The 16,984-nt window shown below is 38.6% G+C and overlaps 3 protein-coding genes across 4 annotated transcripts; 1 reads left to right on the forward strand and 2 right to left on the reverse strand.

Annotated features, from left to right (window-relative positions):
* Positions 1-37: 37 nt before the first annotated feature.
* Positions 38-1,618, forward strand: atoh1b (atonal bHLH transcription factor 1b). The gene has a single exon (XM_026190208.2). It carries the CDS (start codon positions 504-506, stop codon positions 1,287-1,289), a length of 786 nt encoding a protein of 261 aa, XP_026045993.1. The 5' UTR covers positions 38-503; the 3' UTR covers positions 1,290-1,618.
* Positions 1,251-8,219, reverse strand: dok3 (docking protein 3). The gene is made up of 5 exons (XM_026190142.2): positions 8,031-8,219; positions 5,826-6,128; positions 5,441-5,531; positions 3,445-3,632; positions 1,251-3,052 (listed from the first exon to the last, which is right to left on the reverse strand). Exons 1-5 carry the CDS (start codon positions 8,085-8,087, stop codon positions 2,180-2,182), a joined length of 1,512 nt encoding a protein of 503 aa, XP_026045927.1. The 5' UTR covers positions 8,088-8,219; the 3' UTR covers positions 1,251-2,179.
* Positions 8,220-8,447: 228 nt separating this feature from the next.
* ddx41 (DEAD (Asp-Glu-Ala-Asp) box polypeptide 41) lies at positions 8,448-16,938 on the reverse strand. Of its 2 annotated transcripts, none has more exons than XM_026190130.2 (17): positions 16,747-16,938; positions 15,017-15,112; positions 14,647-14,797; positions 14,464-14,538; positions 14,280-14,340; positions 14,055-14,191; positions 13,887-13,959; positions 13,653-13,806; positions 12,087-12,223; positions 11,648-11,810; positions 11,031-11,162; positions 10,848-10,919; positions 10,662-10,758; positions 9,571-9,720; positions 9,402-9,473; positions 8,957-9,067; positions 8,448-8,812 (listed from the first exon to the last, which is right to left on the reverse strand). In XM_026190130.2, the coding sequence occupies exons 1-17, from the start codon at positions 16,771-16,773 to the stop codon at positions 8,676-8,678; spliced, it is 1,845 nt and encodes a 614-aa protein (XP_026045915.1). In that variant the 5' UTR covers positions 16,774-16,938; the 3' UTR covers positions 8,448-8,675. The 2 variants fall into 2 exon arrangements, with proteins under 2 accessions (XP_026045915.1, XP_080163054.1); XM_080306928.1 differs by having other exon boundaries at positions 8,448-8,805; positions 8,950-9,067.
* Between the last annotated feature and the right edge of the window lie 46 nt (positions 16,939-16,984).

Raw genomic sequence — 16,984 nt, forward strand, 5'->3', positions numbered from 1 at the left:
ACACACTTGTGTAATTAAAAAGAAGACAAACTTTTTCCCATACAAGCTCGCGTTTATTAATATAGACACATAATATAGACTATAACTTAATTTATTACATAATCATTCATTCTCTATACATTTTCATTCATGAGTAGGGTGAGCTTCGTTAGGTAGAGCATAGGTCGGCTATTGCACGCTCTTAAATGATTAATACTCGTCTCCTTTTAGGGATAACAAGGTCGTGATTGAGTTACAATGCACAATAGGAGAAAAAGTCGAGCTTTGTCTAATTGTTCTTTGACAGACAGGGTCAGAGGGGATTGTGCGATTGGCTGCTGCCTCCTGAGGCTACAGTGCTGTCAGGGCTGTTTGCGGGCTGGGAGTGACACCAAGGTGACTACAGGGGAGGCTGTATAAATTGTAGGCGCAGCGCAAACCACTCCAGAGACTCTGGCACCGGCTGAAGCGAAAGTGCGACCTTTATATCCTGCCGTGCACGACCACATCAGGACACTGCAGTGATGGCTGCAAAAGCAGAACTTTCGAGCTGGTCGGAGTACCCAGAGGACTTCACTCTGCTGCAGCAGCATCACCAGCAGCAGCACAACCTGGCCCACATCAGCTCCAAAGCCTGGATTTCCTCCACTTCAATCCGTGCGCTCTCAATTAGGGACGCGCACGCGGCTGCAGAGGCAGCGGGCATCTCGCGGGAGAAACTTGTGCCAGTGACCGAATTCACTGACCGCGTTACCACCAAAGGCATGACAGAGACAGACCCTGCTAAGGCGCCAGATGGATGCAAGACGAGCCACTTCGGCCCTCAGAGACACAGGCGCGTGGCGGCCAACGCCAGGGAGAGGAGGAGGATGCACGGGTTGAACAAAGCGTTTGACGAGCTCAGGAGTGTCATCCCCTCCCTGGAAAACGAGAAAAAGTTATCCAAATACGACACCCTCCAGATGGCGCAGATTTACATCACAGAGCTGTCTGAGCTCCTGGCCGGCGTGGTTCACCCAGAGTGCAGGAGTCCTCGTCCAGGCTCTGGAGACAAGACCTCCAGGAGGAGCCTGATTCACTCTCTGCTGCCAGCAGCCGCTGCACAGTCCCCGAAACCTCTGACCGGAGAGCAGCGAGACCCCTCCGCATCTATCGGTCATCTGATTTTACTTGGACCTACATCTGACATGGAATCAAATAAATCAGGCACTTGTTCCAGCAGCAGCGATGGGGAATATTCACATCTCAGTGACGCAGAGGAGGGTCAAAGCGGGAAACAGTGGCAGAAAGTCAGTGCCACTGACTTTTAACTTGTTTGGAGCTCTTTACAAGGCAGAAGATATCAGCTGACCAGCAGAGACGCTCTCAAAGTCCTGTTTTTAATAATAGTTGAGATTCTGCACTACCTGTACAGGTAAAAGTACAGGTAAAACTCAGAAAAACCTGCTTGGATGTGATGGACTCTTGCAGGCCCTTTTTATGCACTTTATACTCTGAACCATTACTAGACACATTTCCAGTTTCATTAGTGACATTTGTCAAATAAAACAAACAAAAACAATAAACAAGTATTTTTCTATTTATGTATAGCGTATTTTATGATGGCTCTTTTGGTACAATAAAGATATACTTAACATAAGAGTGTGCTTTTTAAGTGGTTTTTATATGGATATTGTCAGCAAACACATGCAGTAATTACAGCAAAACACAATGTGGGTTATTGGTTTTTCCACTCTGTTTTACAGATACTGACAGTTGATGTGACAAATCCCTCCTCACTCTGCTTAAGAAACCAAACTGATTCCAGAGAGGATGATAATGAAGATGATGTGTAGCGCATCAAACATAACAAGGCGAGGTCGTTTGTTTTCTCTCCCAGCTTTCCCATTATGAAACGGTGCGGGCAAATGCTCGCCCACCTTCTCAGTTAATGTCACATTAAAGGTATTCGCCTAGCATTCCCGCAGAAGAAAACAAAATAAATCTCTCTTTTTGGCAACAGCATTTGCAGATTAAAAAGTATTCCAGATGCATCTTTCATATAACAAGCTGCAAAAACAATCAAACACTTGTGAGCCAGAATGCCTAACTGCATGTTCCCAGTGGAGGGGATTTTATAGAAGTAAAGAAACTAATTGTGTTTTATGACAATTTATCACAGATAAAATTGTCCTGTCTAGTCTGTCTGTTAACTGATAGTCTACTGAGAAAATGTGAGGCTGCTTGCTCCGTAGGGAAGAGGAGGCTGGAACTTTGCCAAGTCCTTAGAAATGATTTCTGCCAGCCTGTGTTTAAAACTGCCAGGCACCTCTGAGGGGGTAACTTGAGCAGAGGAGCTATTGGCCTCCTCAGTCTCATTCAAATCGTCTTCATCGTAGTCTGCTTGTGTATTGTATTCTGGCTGGAAGGAGTTATTCACAGGGAGCGCATGCTGGTTTTGGGGTTTGGCTAAGGAGTAAGCGGATGATAAGGGAGGAGGTGGGGGTACAGGCAATGGTAAGGGGGGATAGGAAGGCTCCTGCTGAAGATTTGTCAGAGAATTGACTTTTTTTATCCCTGAATAAATGCAATCTGAATTATCTGCCTCGGCTTTTCTCATCAAAGGAGGCGTGCCTCTCGGTAAGTTGCAGTAAATGCTGTCCTCAATATTGTTATCCAGATTTAGAGCCTCCAGGGAATAGCACCATTCCTGCTCATCCTCATCCTCAGATTCCTCTGCCACAGCCTCGTTGCTGCCCAAGAGAGGAGGCTTGAGTGATAGCTGTTTTATCTGCTGCACAGGGTCGTCATAAATGGGGTAATCGCCGGTAAACTTGTCCTCTGTGTCGGCTGAAACATCTGGAAAACTGTAGATGGAAGGGTCGACGAAAGAGTGAGCTGTGGCAGGCGGGGGAGCAGGAAACGGGTCAATTAGTGATCTTCTGTTGGCACTGGGAGGCTGCACTGCTGTATTCCTCTCCACTGTGCACTGCTTAGATATAGTCTGAAAGATCTGGGGACCATGCTGGGTCAGAAACATGAACACGCCTTGTCCCGACTTGCAGCGACGGCCTGCTTCGATGCTGAATCCCCCCTGCAATCACAGCCAAAGATCCTCATGTTAGGAAATACATTTGCCATTTTATAAAATATGCAATACTTCAGCTTTGAATTTAATTTTTTTTTTTTTGCAGCAGAATAAACAAACGAGTAGCAGCATGTTAATTAGTGAGCTTTAGAGATTTTGCTGCCTTTGAACAAAGCCAGAGTAGCTGTTTTCCTCCGTTTCTGGGCTAACAAGCTGCTGGCTGTCGCTTCATATTTAGAGTACAAACAGAGTGGTAGTAATTTTTTTCTTCCAACTCTTGGCACAAAAGTCAATGAGTGTGTTTTACAAAGCTTTTCCCTTTGAGAAATTCTAAATAAACCCACTGGAATACCTGGTTTATCATCAGCATAGGGACTGCACAACATCTAGTGCTTTACCTCAATCTGACCAAATTTGCGTAGGAGCTTGTATGGCCAGTCGAAGATGATGTAACGAGTTCTCATGTCCAGCAGCTCTATTGCCTCCCCTTCTATGGAGACCAGGTACTTCCCAGACAGCTTGCACCTCTTGGACGCCTCTGTGCTCTGGATGGTTACTTGGTACTGGTTTGGAGGAAGCGTCAGCTCTAAAGACAGGAACACATGACATCACACAAGGGTTAGTGTTTCGCAACTACACACAAAGGGTTGGGTTTTTTTTTTTTTCCCCACAAGAGGTCTGAGCAGCACAGGAAATAAATGCACACCAAATACTTTTTAATTTTGAAAAATCTGATTTAAAATTGCTTGCCTTCTACTAATCTCTCTGTGAGGCTGGCTTTTCTGGATTGTTGAGAAGTGTAATCCATTAGGAAATGAAGAGAAATGCATTTGTATAAGTCAGAGCTTGCTGACGCTGATACATTCTGGCTTTCATGTTTGAATAAATTAGCGGCTGTAGCGCCCGCTCCCATATATATAGGGGATTTCTGCTGATGTCTTGAATTTATGATGCTGTGAAATATTTCCATCCATTTTCTTCTCTGCTTATCCTACTGAAATATCTCTTTTTTATTATAATATACTCACAGGTTTAGGCTTATTAATGGGGAATTTACAAGTAATAATAATAAATCAAATTATCGCCCATTATATCCTTTGGTTGTGGAAGCACTTCAGTCACCAAGTTACCTGCTGACGTCAGCTGAGTAATTTTGCTACAGTGTTGGAAACCGGAAGAAACGTCACTGATCAGAGAGTCAGACAGACTGTTAAAGGATTTGTTTGAAGGTGATCTATCGTTAGTGCTTGTAAAATCTGTGGGAAGGCAAAAACACTGGGTAAAGCGGGCTGCCTTTGAAACAGGAAGTTGGTCTTAAGCTGTGGTTTTGCTTACGATGAACCCTTGTGGTGCATTTCTTAACCTGTCTGACGTATATTTGAGGGCTGTACAGTGATGCTGAGCTTGGTGGGGGGGACGCAAACGTATTCATCATTTTTAGAACATAACTGCCCTCGCAGGGGTTGTTTATCTTTTCATTTATATCACTTCCTGCTTAAAAATAAAACAAACAAAAAAAAAAACCCCAACCCTGCAAGTACCTTCCTCAAAACATGCGATAAAGTGGCACAGGTCGTTAAGTTTTGTAAGCTCATTAAAGCCTTTGATAGTTTAATGTGAGCTAGTACACCGCAATAAAACCCTGATAAAGAAACGGCTGGCCATATTTATAACTGGGGAGTAAGTCGAAGTATTTTTGTAATGTAACTTTTCAAATCTATTAGCAGTGTAGCAAAAATGGGCTAAAATGAAACACCAGTAAAATGCAAGCTGATTGCTGGAGGAGGTTGGCGTTGACGAAGGAGTCAAACACCATACTTTTAGCTCTATAGTTATGCTTATTATTGGGGAATTTGGAAGTAATAGCAACAAATGTAATTTTTAGCTATTATATCCTGACTTTGAAACTAGGTTTCTCAAAACATGTGATAAAGTGGCATAGGTGTGTTATTTTAATTAAAATAGACCCTTTCACAACAATAACCTTGAGTTAATATTACTTGTATCAGAAATTCTGGCAACGTGTTCCTGTGTGCAAATAACATTACTATGGACACCTGATTGCTTCTCTGTGCCATGCTCCTGGATGTAAATAGCCACACTGGCTCTTCCAACCTGGGTGTGAATAGTAAATTAGTAAAATAAAGAAAAGTCTAAAATAGTTCCTTGTATATTCGGGGGGGGGGGGGGGAAATTACACCAACCTTCCCCTTTTTCTTACCTCATCTTCTAAGACTAGTAGTTTTCACGCACTCTCTTATTAACCAGTACACAGAGTTCAACAGGTGTGTGTAGGACGAATAGACAAGCTACAGAAATAAGACCTGCACATTTTTATTTGTTTTCGATTTCTTGTGCCTGATCCCTAATCATGTGTAGACGTGCTTGCATTACCGCTTTTCCAAGATGCGTAAAGATCATTGTCCGCCATGGTCAAGCCATTATCTTGCTCAAAATCCCCTTTGTCTGATTCTCCAGGATCCTTCTGTAAACAGTGGCATGGTAAACATTACATGGCGTGTACAAGTACCTCTTATCACTGTTTTATGGCTTTAAAGTGGTAAGATGCAAGAAGGTACATAGCTTGTGCAAGCACAAGAATTAGAGAAGTAAAAGGGACAGAAGTTACAGATACTGCATTAACTTCCTTATTATGCTACTTGTCTCTGGATGTGGGCAGAGTCTGTCCTTACTGACCTTTCCCAAAAATTAAAACCTAACCAGTGACATAAAAGGAAAGGTCATATTTGTACTGTTCAGGATTGGAGATGTGTGATACCTGGAAGGCTAGATGACAGAGGGCATTCACCCAGTCCTGGCTTGATGTGGAGGCTAAGATGTAGGTTGACTGTGTGGTGTTTAGGTAGAAGGCTGTGCAGCCAGCCGGGCAAGACTCCTTTGGTGCAAACGTGACACTGAGACAGTCAATTAGACGCACGACTTTTCTTTCTGGTGTTTTCTGCCGGCACATCCTTTTCTGCTCGGTAACACAGCTGCTGTCAGCTAGAGCATAGAACTCCAATCGGCCAACCCCCTGAGAGCTGGGTTTATAAAGCACCATCCACATTTTCCGCCATGTTTTCTGATGAAATGATAAAAAGTGACTATTAATAAGTGGGAGGTAATAAGATATTAAGCAAGAATGGCATCTTTCCTTTGTGGCTACCAAGTGGCTACACACACACACACACACACACACATATATATACATATATATATATATATATATATACATATACATATATATATATATATATATACATATATATATATATATATATATACATATACATATATATATATATATACATATACATATATATATATATATATATACATATATATATATATATGTATATATATATATATACGTATATATATATATATATATATATATATATATATATATATATATATATATATATATATACTATATATATATATATATATATATATATACATATATATATATATATATATATATATATGTATACATATATATATATATATATATACATATATATATATATATATATATATGTATACATATATATATATATATATATACATATATATATATATATATATATATATATATATATATATATATATATATATATATATATATATATGTATATATATATATATACATATATATATATATATATATATATATATATATATATATATATGTATACATATATACATATATGTATACATATATACATATATATATACATATATACATATATATATACATATATACATATATATATATATATATATATATATATATATATATGTATACATATATACATATATATATATATATATATATGTATATATGTATGTATACATATATACGTATACATATATACATACATATATACATATATATATACATATATATATATATATATATATATACATATATGTATACATATATACATACATATATACATATATATATATATATATATATATATATATATATATATATACATATATATATATATATATATATATAGTATACATATATACATACATATATACATACATATATACATACATATATACATATATATATATATATATATATATATATATATATATGTATACATATATACATACATATATACATATACACATATATACATATGTATATATACATATACACATATATACATATGTATATATACATATACATATATACATATGTATATATACATATACATATATACATATGTATATATACATATACATATATACATATGTATACATACATATACATATATACATATGTATATATACATATACATATATACATATATATATATATATGTATGTGTGTATCATTATTTACTATCTGTAGGAGATCTTAAGTAGAAATGGTCCTCTGTCCATCACAGGTTACTTTCACAGAACAAATGAGCCGCTGTTCAGTGATGCCAGGATGTTCACAAACCACAGCCTGACATATACAAAACAGCTGTAAGACTTAAATACTATGATACACAGGTATAGTAAGTCTTGGTTATTGATATTTAACACTGTTTAGTATATAAAAGAACAAATATAAGATCTTTACTACTTTATCCACATATCCACGCATGACTTTTTAAACATTCAACAGATTTAGCTTCACACTTGCCTTTCTCTTACTTAATGTAGCGGAAGGATTATTCATTTTCATGTAGGTTAATGTTCCTGTGACTCTACTGCTGCCAAACTGGGTTAAAGGATGAAATACTCACACTGATCTGAGTGCATGAGCGTTCGGTTATACACTAAAGTTTTAGACTTTCATGAAATACTAAAAATTATTTTGAGATACAGCTATTGGTTATGTCAGCGTTTAACAAATTAAATGGGACTAAACATTTCCATTAGATTTACTACTAGAGTCACTAACGCCTTTTGATCAACTAGCAGGTAAGAAACAAGTCGATATATTCCACATGTGATGAATGCCTATAAAACTTACTTTTCCAAATTTGACAGCTTGAAGGTACAGCATTCCCTCTTTGAAGATGACCTCCATGCTTGTGAGCGCTGACTGTGAAAACCTGTAGTCTCTTACACCAGTCGCTGCTCTGTGGCCAAGATGAAACTGCCAACAAAGTTAAAATTAGGTTCCTTTGGCCACAAGAATAAATGTTTCCTTTACGTCACTAACAGCCTTTATTTTCTTGCATACTTTGGTGTGTGATAAAGTATCTCTCTGATCTGCGTTTTAGCTGTTGCAAAAGAAAGGACATGAGTTGTGTGCTGCTGTTGTCTTGTGTCAACTTCCCTTTGCATTTGTCTATATCTTGTAGCAACTTCCTCACCATACCACACTTAAGCCACACCTGTCACTTTTTCCAGAAGACACAGACAAAAGAAATGTACACAAAAGAAAAACAAGAACAAATATAGTGGTTTTATTTACAGAGCTGCAGAAATCTATGCTACAAAGTGAGAAAACTGACGGAAAGGCGAAGCAATCGGTCATCTCATCTACAATGTTGGGAGGGTTATAATATCCACTTCCTTTCTTCGGTGATGTGACACATTGCTGTACAGTTTCCTCAGAAATGCTTTCAAGTTTTGTTCAGCACTGGAGAATCTTGCCCCTAATGAAAGACTCTTAGAAGTCCATTGAGCTATGAGCCAGGTAGTCTTTCCTTCCAATGTTGGTGACCTGCTTGGTCTGCATGGCCTCCAGCTTGGGACAGTCTGTAATACGATGACCAAGACCACCACAGAATGTACATCCTCTCTCGCCTGAAGAAAGAAAGAAGAATCTGATGTAAGGAAAGGATTGTAAAGAATGCAACTGGCTTCAGTCATATCACACGAGGCAGTCAATATTCAAAAAGAAACCAAAAAACATGATTAAGGAGTAGCTATTGAGGTGGGACAACTCGCCTCCGATGTCCAGCATGGTCTCGTCTCCGGTCTGGAGTACCTGGAGGACTGGAGGAACTTTCTGCTTGGCTTCAACAAGCAGAGCTTTCAGATCCATCAGAACGGATTCATCTATAAACAAACACATAGACTGGTTAAATTTTAACTGTACTTAAACACTGATCCACCTAACTAAATTTATTACAATAAGTTATTTCCCATTAAAAAGCTGGCACCACTTCAGCTATGCCATGCCTGTATGAGTAAATTACCATGTTTAAAACCATACAGTGGTGTTTCAAAGACATCCAGTATCTGTAATTACTGGACAAACCTTAACGACGTTACTTTTTTACTTTGGTCAGCGACATAAATAGAGCATGGCTTACACTGGCTAGCATTCTCAGAGAGGTTACTCTCCCTCCTTAGTAATCAATCTAATTTTATCTTTAGGTTGTGTCCTTACCGCAGCCTTTATTGATGAAAGTTGTGGCAATTCCAGTTTTGCCCGATCGTCCAGTTCTTCCTATTCTATGGACTGAAACGGGAAAATTTTGTCAAATCAGCCTGAGAAATTTTAGAAGAACTAACAAATACGTGATGAAGGTAAAGCCATATGCATATTATTCTCTTACCATAGTTTTCTATCTCTTCTGGCATGTCATAGTTCACTACATGCTGAATAGCTGGGAAATCCAGACCCTTGGAGGCAACATCAGTGGCCACTAACACATCTTTTTTTCCTTCTTTGAATGCTTCAATGGCTTTTGTTCTTTCCTCTTGATCTGGAAAAATACAGAAATTTATCTCAATAAAAACAACATTTTCTAAGAAGCAGAAACAATTCTGCATCACCGGAACCCATGAAGCAGAAACCATGAAGGTGACATTTGCAAGAAAGATGGCATCTAGTGGTGATGATGAGCAACTACAAAACAACAAAGATATGGCTTTGCACATACTAAATACATTTACCAGCCACTTGATTAGGTACACCTGGCAGAATTTCAATGCAGTCAGGCATGCAGACATGGCCAAAATTACTTGCTGAATTTCAAACTGAGCATTATGTAAATGACTTTCCGCATGAGATACTTACTGGTACCGAAAGTGCTGACTTACTGGGATTTTCTCACACAACCATCTTTAGGGTTTACAGAGAATGCTGCCATCCTGCCTTATATCAACGATTCAGGCTAATGGTGGTTGCACATAGAGACACAATTTGGGCCCCTTAGTGCCAAGTGAACACTATTTAAACACCACAGCCTACCTAAATATTCCTGCTGACCAAGTCTTTCCCTTTAAGACCACAATATATCCACCTTCTACTTGCTGCTTCAAGCAGGATAAACCTCCAGGTTGCAAAGCTCAGATTATCTCAAGCTGGTTTCTTGAACATAACAGTGAGTTCACTGAACTCAAATGGCCCCCACAGTCACCAGATCGCAATCCAACAGAGCACCTTTGAGGTGTGGTAGTACAGGGGAGTCACATCATGGATGTGCAGCCGACATATCCGCAGTAATTGTGTGATGCTATTGCAATCACGTCAATATGGACCAGAGTCTTTGAGGGATGTTTCCAGTAGCTTGTTGAAGTTGCCATAAAGAATTAAGGCAGCTCTGAAGGAAAAAGGTTCCAAGGTTTCATGGTACTAGCAAGGTGCACATAATGAACTGGCACTCTGACAATGATTTAAATGAAATATTTAGACTCTGCATACCTTTTCCACCATGTATGGCCACTGCCTCTACTCCTTTAAGCAGCAGATACTCATGGATGGCATCTACATCCGCCTTTTTCTCAGCAAATATCAGCACCTGTCAGAATGAAAAAGGACTTGTGACGTGTTGCTTTAATTCTTTATAAGAACTCTTTATAAAAGTGTCAAACACGTGAAAGTACGAACTGGAGGAGACGTTTTCTGGAGACACTCTAAGAGGTACACCATCTTAGCCTCTTCTTTGACGTACTCCACTTCCTGCACACACATAAAAATATTTATTTCATTAATATTTTTACATATGCATTTGGAAGGCAAACCATATCTGTGACTGAGACAAACGACTATTTTAGTGAAAGATAAAGTCACCTGGATGACATCCAAGCTGGCAGCTCCTGCTCTGCCCACGTTAATAGTAATGGGTTTGACCAGTGCACTCTTGGCAAAGTTCTGGATTTTCTTGGGCATAGTGGCACTGAAAAGCAGGGTTTGTCTTTGACCCTAGATTAGGAAACAAACAGAAAGCAAATGTTTTCATGAAAAAATTGGCATGAAAATAAAAAATCCAGCATCAACTGGAAGAAATATTTCTTTGCAACTGCTAGTAGAGCTTATATTATGAAGAAATGTATTACCTCTGAAAGTACTATGACTACCTGGAAACTGATGTCTCAAAAGCAGTTAAAGTCAGACTGAATAGAGAACTTTAGTGAGTGCAGTAACAACAAAAAGCCTATTGTACTCTGCCAAGGTGTGGATTTGTGAAACAAGAAAAAAGGAATTTATTGTTATGTTTGAGAGAAGCAGAGGAATCTCAGTTCTCTAGTGTAATAAACATTATGCTGTCTGGCCTTGGTAGGCTGGCTTTGTAAAGCTACTTATCTGGTGAAGGATAGAGCAAGCACAACACAGAAAAATGGATGAGGAAAAACTACTGCAATAGTGCTGTAACATTTAAAAGCTAGAGCCATGAAGGACTGCCTCACCTTGAAGTAAGAGAAGATGGTTCGGATGTCTTCTTCAAAACCCATATCTATCATCCTGTCAGCTTCATCCAAAGCCAAGTAGCGACAGATGTCCAGACCCACCATCTTCTTCTGCAGCAAGTCCATCAATCTTCCAGGTGTAGCAACCATCATATGGACGCCGCTTTAACCAAGACAGAGTTGGAGAGAAAATTAGTCCACAACATCACATGACATTTTGGCTTTTTAAAGTGTAGTAGTGTAGTACTATCAGTGTTTAGGTAGTAATGCTTTTGAGCTTTATGCATGCTGTACGTTAAAGCACTGATTCAGGAACACGTCACTTTTTTTGTTCCTCGCTGAACGTTAGGGCTGAATCGTGCAATTTTCTGCTTGACACTGAAATGGGAATTCTGGTTGAAATCCAGATTTTTTTCACAACACCTTCAGCTGTACTTACTGTTTTACTACCTCCATCTGCTCCTTGACAGACATTCCTCCGATGCAGAGGGCTGTGCGCAGCTGAGGAGCTCCCTCCTCCTCCAGCAGCTTGCAGTAATACTCTATGATGCCATGTGTCTGCCTCGCCAGCTCTCGCTGCAATAACACACCGGGTTATAAAACACACATACAGGATTCAGGAGTCAGAGGGATGAGAAAAACAGAGGTTCTCAAAGCTAATGTCATCTTTTCCAAAGGGCACGAAAAATTCACAGTGCATGAATATTTGAAAAGGCTTTGTTTCCTCTATTTAGATCATAGTATGCTACAACTGCCCATAATTAACAGTATTGGTAATTACCTATATTATTTTTTTATGTTACATTTTATGTTACAGTGGAACCCCGACTTACGAATACCTCATTTAACGAAAAATTCAAGTTACAAAGGCACTTAACGGCAATATTTCTGCCCGTGTTACGGCAAAATGCCTGTGTAACAAAATCCGTTGGCTCTAATTGGCTGAGCCCAGAATACCCACAATGCCTTCCGAATCATGTGACAACCCCCTTGGCTTTCGTACTTGCGCTTCGCTGTTCCACTTGAACGATGTATTGTTGTTGCAGTTAGCAATTAGCCTATAGCCCATCGTTCACTCAAGAGGCGCGATGGGTGCTTCGACTTACGAAAATTTTTGACTTACGAAAGACCCTCGGGAACGAATTAATTTCGCAAGTCGGGGTTCCACTGTATCATTTATTAATTTGGCAGTATGCACAAGTTCATTAATCAAAATGATATTTATACAGCTAATATATAATTATTGTTAATGATCAATTTCCAAATTTTAAGTTTTACAAAAAAGCAGAAACATTAGTAAACTACTTGTTTTGTTTTTTTAAATTGAGATGCCAATTGTAGTGTTTTCTTACATTCCTGCACAGAAAAATTAATTTTGTGGTTCAATGTTTTTCTTCGTCCAGTTTCTCAAATTTTTCAAGGATGTATTTTACATCATGCCGAGATATGTCAGGTTTTTCGCTAATAGCTCTTTCGGAATCACCTCATTGGTGCAAAAATATAATTTTTATGAATGTCAAACTGTCATCTTTGGGAGTTATTTGCAGGCACTGTTTTATTTGTATTGAATTACACCTGCCTACGACAGTAAGCACTATCTTCAGCTATAGTTTAGCCAAGGTTTCTTTTTAGTAGCAAGGCCTCTGGAAAGAGACTTTAGTGCTGAAATATACACTTTGAGTATTTGATTTTGAGGAGATAGCACTCCTAGAGTACAAACATGAAAGTGGCCCCACATGAGGCCATTTTCTCTGAGATTTCACCCTGAAGCCCAGAACAGCACAATGAAGGTGAACATTTTTTAATGTCCATTAATCAACATCTTGAACTCTATTTTTAAAAATATATATTATTAGTAGGTAATTTTAGTAAAAGTAATAGTTTTGGTCTAAAAACCATGAATGTGCATCAGTGGTACATTTTAAGAAACGAAGGAATACATTTATCAGATATTTAAATTTATGTGAAATGACCGATATAAATGTGCTGATTATGTTTTTCTTACTGAAGGACAGATGATAAGTCCATACGGTCCCTCTCTCTTAAAGAAAGGCAGTCTTTTCTCTTGCTCCAGCGCGAACATGATGATCGGCAGAGTGAAGACCAAAGTCTTTCCTGATCCAGTGAAGGCGATTCCAATCATGTCTCTACCTGAAAGACTACAGACAAACAGGGTTCCTTTAAATGTACTTAAAAAATAGAATTTACATTACAGCCTTTGTATTCTATTTATACATACACTGTTGGGATTCCTTGTATTTGAATTGGTGTTGGGTGGATGATTCCCTTCTTTTTCAAACCTTTCAGAATTGCTGCAGGAAAAACAAACACAGATTTGTTGTCAGTTGATGATCACTGTGAACCATGAGTCAGTGTTTTTGATGTACTGGGCAGAGTCCGCTGTCACCTGGTGGAAGCTTCATCTCTCTGAAGCTTTTGATAGGAGCTGGAATGCCGTCGCCATCAACCAGGATGTGAAATTTCTTCCTGACGCGCTCATGTCTGGTGTCTGGCATATTCAGGATGTAGCGTGGTGCTTTCCAGCTATACAATATATTTGGGACGAAAGAATATTAAAAAAGAAACTACAAAGAGAAACTGACTACATGGAATTCTGTGATAAGGAGCTTACCTTGTTTTTATAGGATCATCATATATGATACCTTTGGCCATTTCCTTCACAGACATCAGAGCTGACAGAAGAAGAGAGATGAACGTTGCCAAAAGAACTTGTGCAAATTCAGATAGTTTACCACACTTTTCTCATGCCTACCAACATCTAATTCAAGAAGGCTAAACAGAAACCATTAGTTTACCTCTGCCCTCTGCAACACTCTCCAGGATCTTCTCCTCCTCTTTCAGCTGCTTCTCTTTGGCTGACTCCTTCCGAGCTGTAGGTATAAAAATAAAAACAAGTTAAGGTCATAAAAAACTTAAAAACTGAATAGTTAAACACAGAAGTATCAGACCACAGAATGGGTCTACTTTGAACTAGATACCTTCTGCCTTTTCCTTGAGGTGTTGATGCTGGTCGAGGAGACTAATATGGGAGCGTGGACCAAGAGCCTCATCTTCATCCCTCTGTTCCTCCCCACTGTCCTTCTGTTCTTCATCCACCGCTTTCCCTCGCAAGCGCAACATCTTTTGTAGCTATAAGTCAGAAAAGTTATAAATGTATTTAATTTTGATACATGTCACATTTTTAGAAGTTTCATTTATTAGAAAAAAAACTGCAGTCAATGTGGATCAACCAGATCTAGTCAATTTCTCCAATCTACTCAATAAGGTCAATGTTTTCCCACTATGAAAACAAGAGTTGGCAGTTACTACCTGCATAAAACTCAATCAGAACAATGTTCAGTAACTCACCATTTGCTGTTTTCTGATTTTGACTGGAACATATGGAACGTAGTCGTCATCCTCCGATCCTTCTGAGCCAGTCCTTTCATCCTCGTCATGGGATCTCTGTGAAAATATATATACATATGCTAATTTACATGTTATCAGCTACACAGCTGCCTTAGTGTGTCTCTGTTATTCTCTAAGAGATATTGGCTCTCCACAGATACAACCAGGACCTTTGAATAAAACTTCTGCCACACAGAACATTATGGAGCACAAACCTGATGATATAAAAGCAGTCTGATGATGGTAGACTATTGATAGCATCCAAATAACAACCACGCTCTTATTTCATAAAATTATATTTACTGAACATCAATAGACACTCAAATCATATGCTTGCGACTAGTACATGTATGTCAGCGGTGTTGGGTACAAGGCATTATTGTAAGCATATTGTATCACACTACTATACTAACCTACTAACAACTTTTTAAACAACAACAACACATTAATGTGCTTGTGTTTGCGTGTCTCTGTAAGCAGATGAGCGGCAGCATTCTGAGCCACTTGTAAACGTGACGGTGAAACCTGGTCGATAAAAACATAAAGTGCATTACTATAATCAAAGCAAGTGGTCACTAATCCATATTACACTCTCGTTAAGCCACAGAGATAAAAGTCAGGATGTGGGAACAATTTAACATCTTTTTCTTCCCTACAATAGACCGATTTCACTTCCCGTAGGGAGAAGGAAAAAGGTGTAGAAGTCTACAACTTTACAGAAGTGGAAATGTGAACATTGTTTTTATTTTATTTCACAAAAGGACAGGAGCACGATGGTAATCTTGCATCAACTGCATTATACTGCTATCACAACACTTGCAAACATCTGCACAGCTAGCATGCTAACATGAAGCTAGAAGAGAACCCAGAGTGATGTCTTGATGCATGCTAAGTCATCCAGGAATCCCAGAAAGATGATTCAGATGAACAGAATAAACTTTCTGGCAACTCAGAGTTATGTTAAAGTGGAGTGTCAGCTGATCCCAGCTCAGCAGCCAGAACCTGATCGTCAACAGGTAACAAAGGCAGTGATGAGCAGTCATGCTTTGTAGCATCCATTTCTACATGCATCTACAGTAGAAGTCTCTTTCTTATTGTTGAATCATGAAGACTGAACTTAACTGAAGCGAGGCCTACAGTTCAGCCACACCTAGGAAGGTTCTCCACCAAGCTTTCTCCGTTTCACTATAATGCCTCTCACTGCGGCTGGCTCTAGTAACCCTTTTCAGACTGTTGGACGTCAGTGACTTTCTCTACATCATAGCATGATGCATTTCTTGTTTTCTTGCCCCAAAAGCTCGTTACTAATCATAATTATTAAAGAATGAAATCTAATTTTTAAAAATATTTTCAAGTTTTATCCTAATTTTACATCCACAGGGCCACATTTATGCTGTCTCTTACTATAACCGCTTGATATCGCATACGTCAACTTTACGTCTTTATAGTAAATGTTTTAGCACTGCATCATGGCTAATGCTAATAGTAGCGATTTAATAAAAACGATTGTACAGAATTAATATGAACCGTCTGTTATTCAACCACTTTAATTTGCTTCTATTAAGGTTGCCAAGTGAGCTCGACTCCAACAGATAGCAAAACGACTCGAAGATTAGGTTAAAGCTAGCTAATGTTACCGTTAGCTAACCCTGGTTAGCGTAACATCTTTAAAGTATGGCTGTTTAACTTACCTTTTGAGGTCGGTTTTCGGTCTCCATTTTATTTAAGAATAACCTAACGTCCCTTTAAATGCCTTTGCTTCGAAGTTTTTCGGGAAAATACGAAAGCATACAATTTAACAAAAGTATCTAATCCGCATGTTTACACAGTACGCAGAGGAGAGGAAGCCTTGATACCGGACGGAGGGCTGGAAGGGTCAAAACTTAACGAGCAATTTCCCAATCACGAAGCGCTTCAAGTAAATGCAGT

This window comes from Astatotilapia calliptera, chromosome 2 (genome assembly GCF_964374335.1).
Source record: "Astatotilapia calliptera chromosome 2, fAstCal68.1, whole genome shotgun sequence".
NCBI lineage: Eukaryota > Metazoa > Chordata > Actinopteri > Cichliformes > Cichlidae > Astatotilapia > Astatotilapia calliptera.

Coding starts and splice junctions, on each gene's coding strand:
- ddx41 (XM_026190130.2), bottom strand. CDS start 16,773: ATGGAGACCGAAAACCGACCTCAAAAG. Junction 14,798..15,016: donor AAATCAGAAAACAGCAAATG/GTGAGTTACTGA, acceptor TCTGACTTATAG/CTACAAAAGATGTTGCGCTT. Junction 14,192..14,279: donor GATGATCCTATAAAAACAAG/GTAAGCTCCTTA, acceptor TATATTGTATAG/CTGGAAAGCACCACGCTACA.
- dok3 (XM_026190142.2), bottom strand. CDS start 8,087: ATGGAGGTCATCTTCAAAGAGGGAATGCTGTACCTTCAAGCTGTCAAA. Junction 5,532..5,825: donor TCTGTCATCTAGCCTTCCAG/GTATCACACATC, acceptor CACTGTTTACAG/AAGGATCCTGGAGAATCAGA. Junction 3,633..5,440: donor TTACGCATCTTGGAAAAGCG/GTAATGCAAGCA, acceptor TCCTGTCTTTAG/AGCTGACGCTTCCTCCAAAC.
- atoh1b (XM_026190208.2), top strand. CDS start 504: ATGGCTGCAAAAGCAGAACTTTCGAGCTGGTCGGAGTACCCAGAGGAC.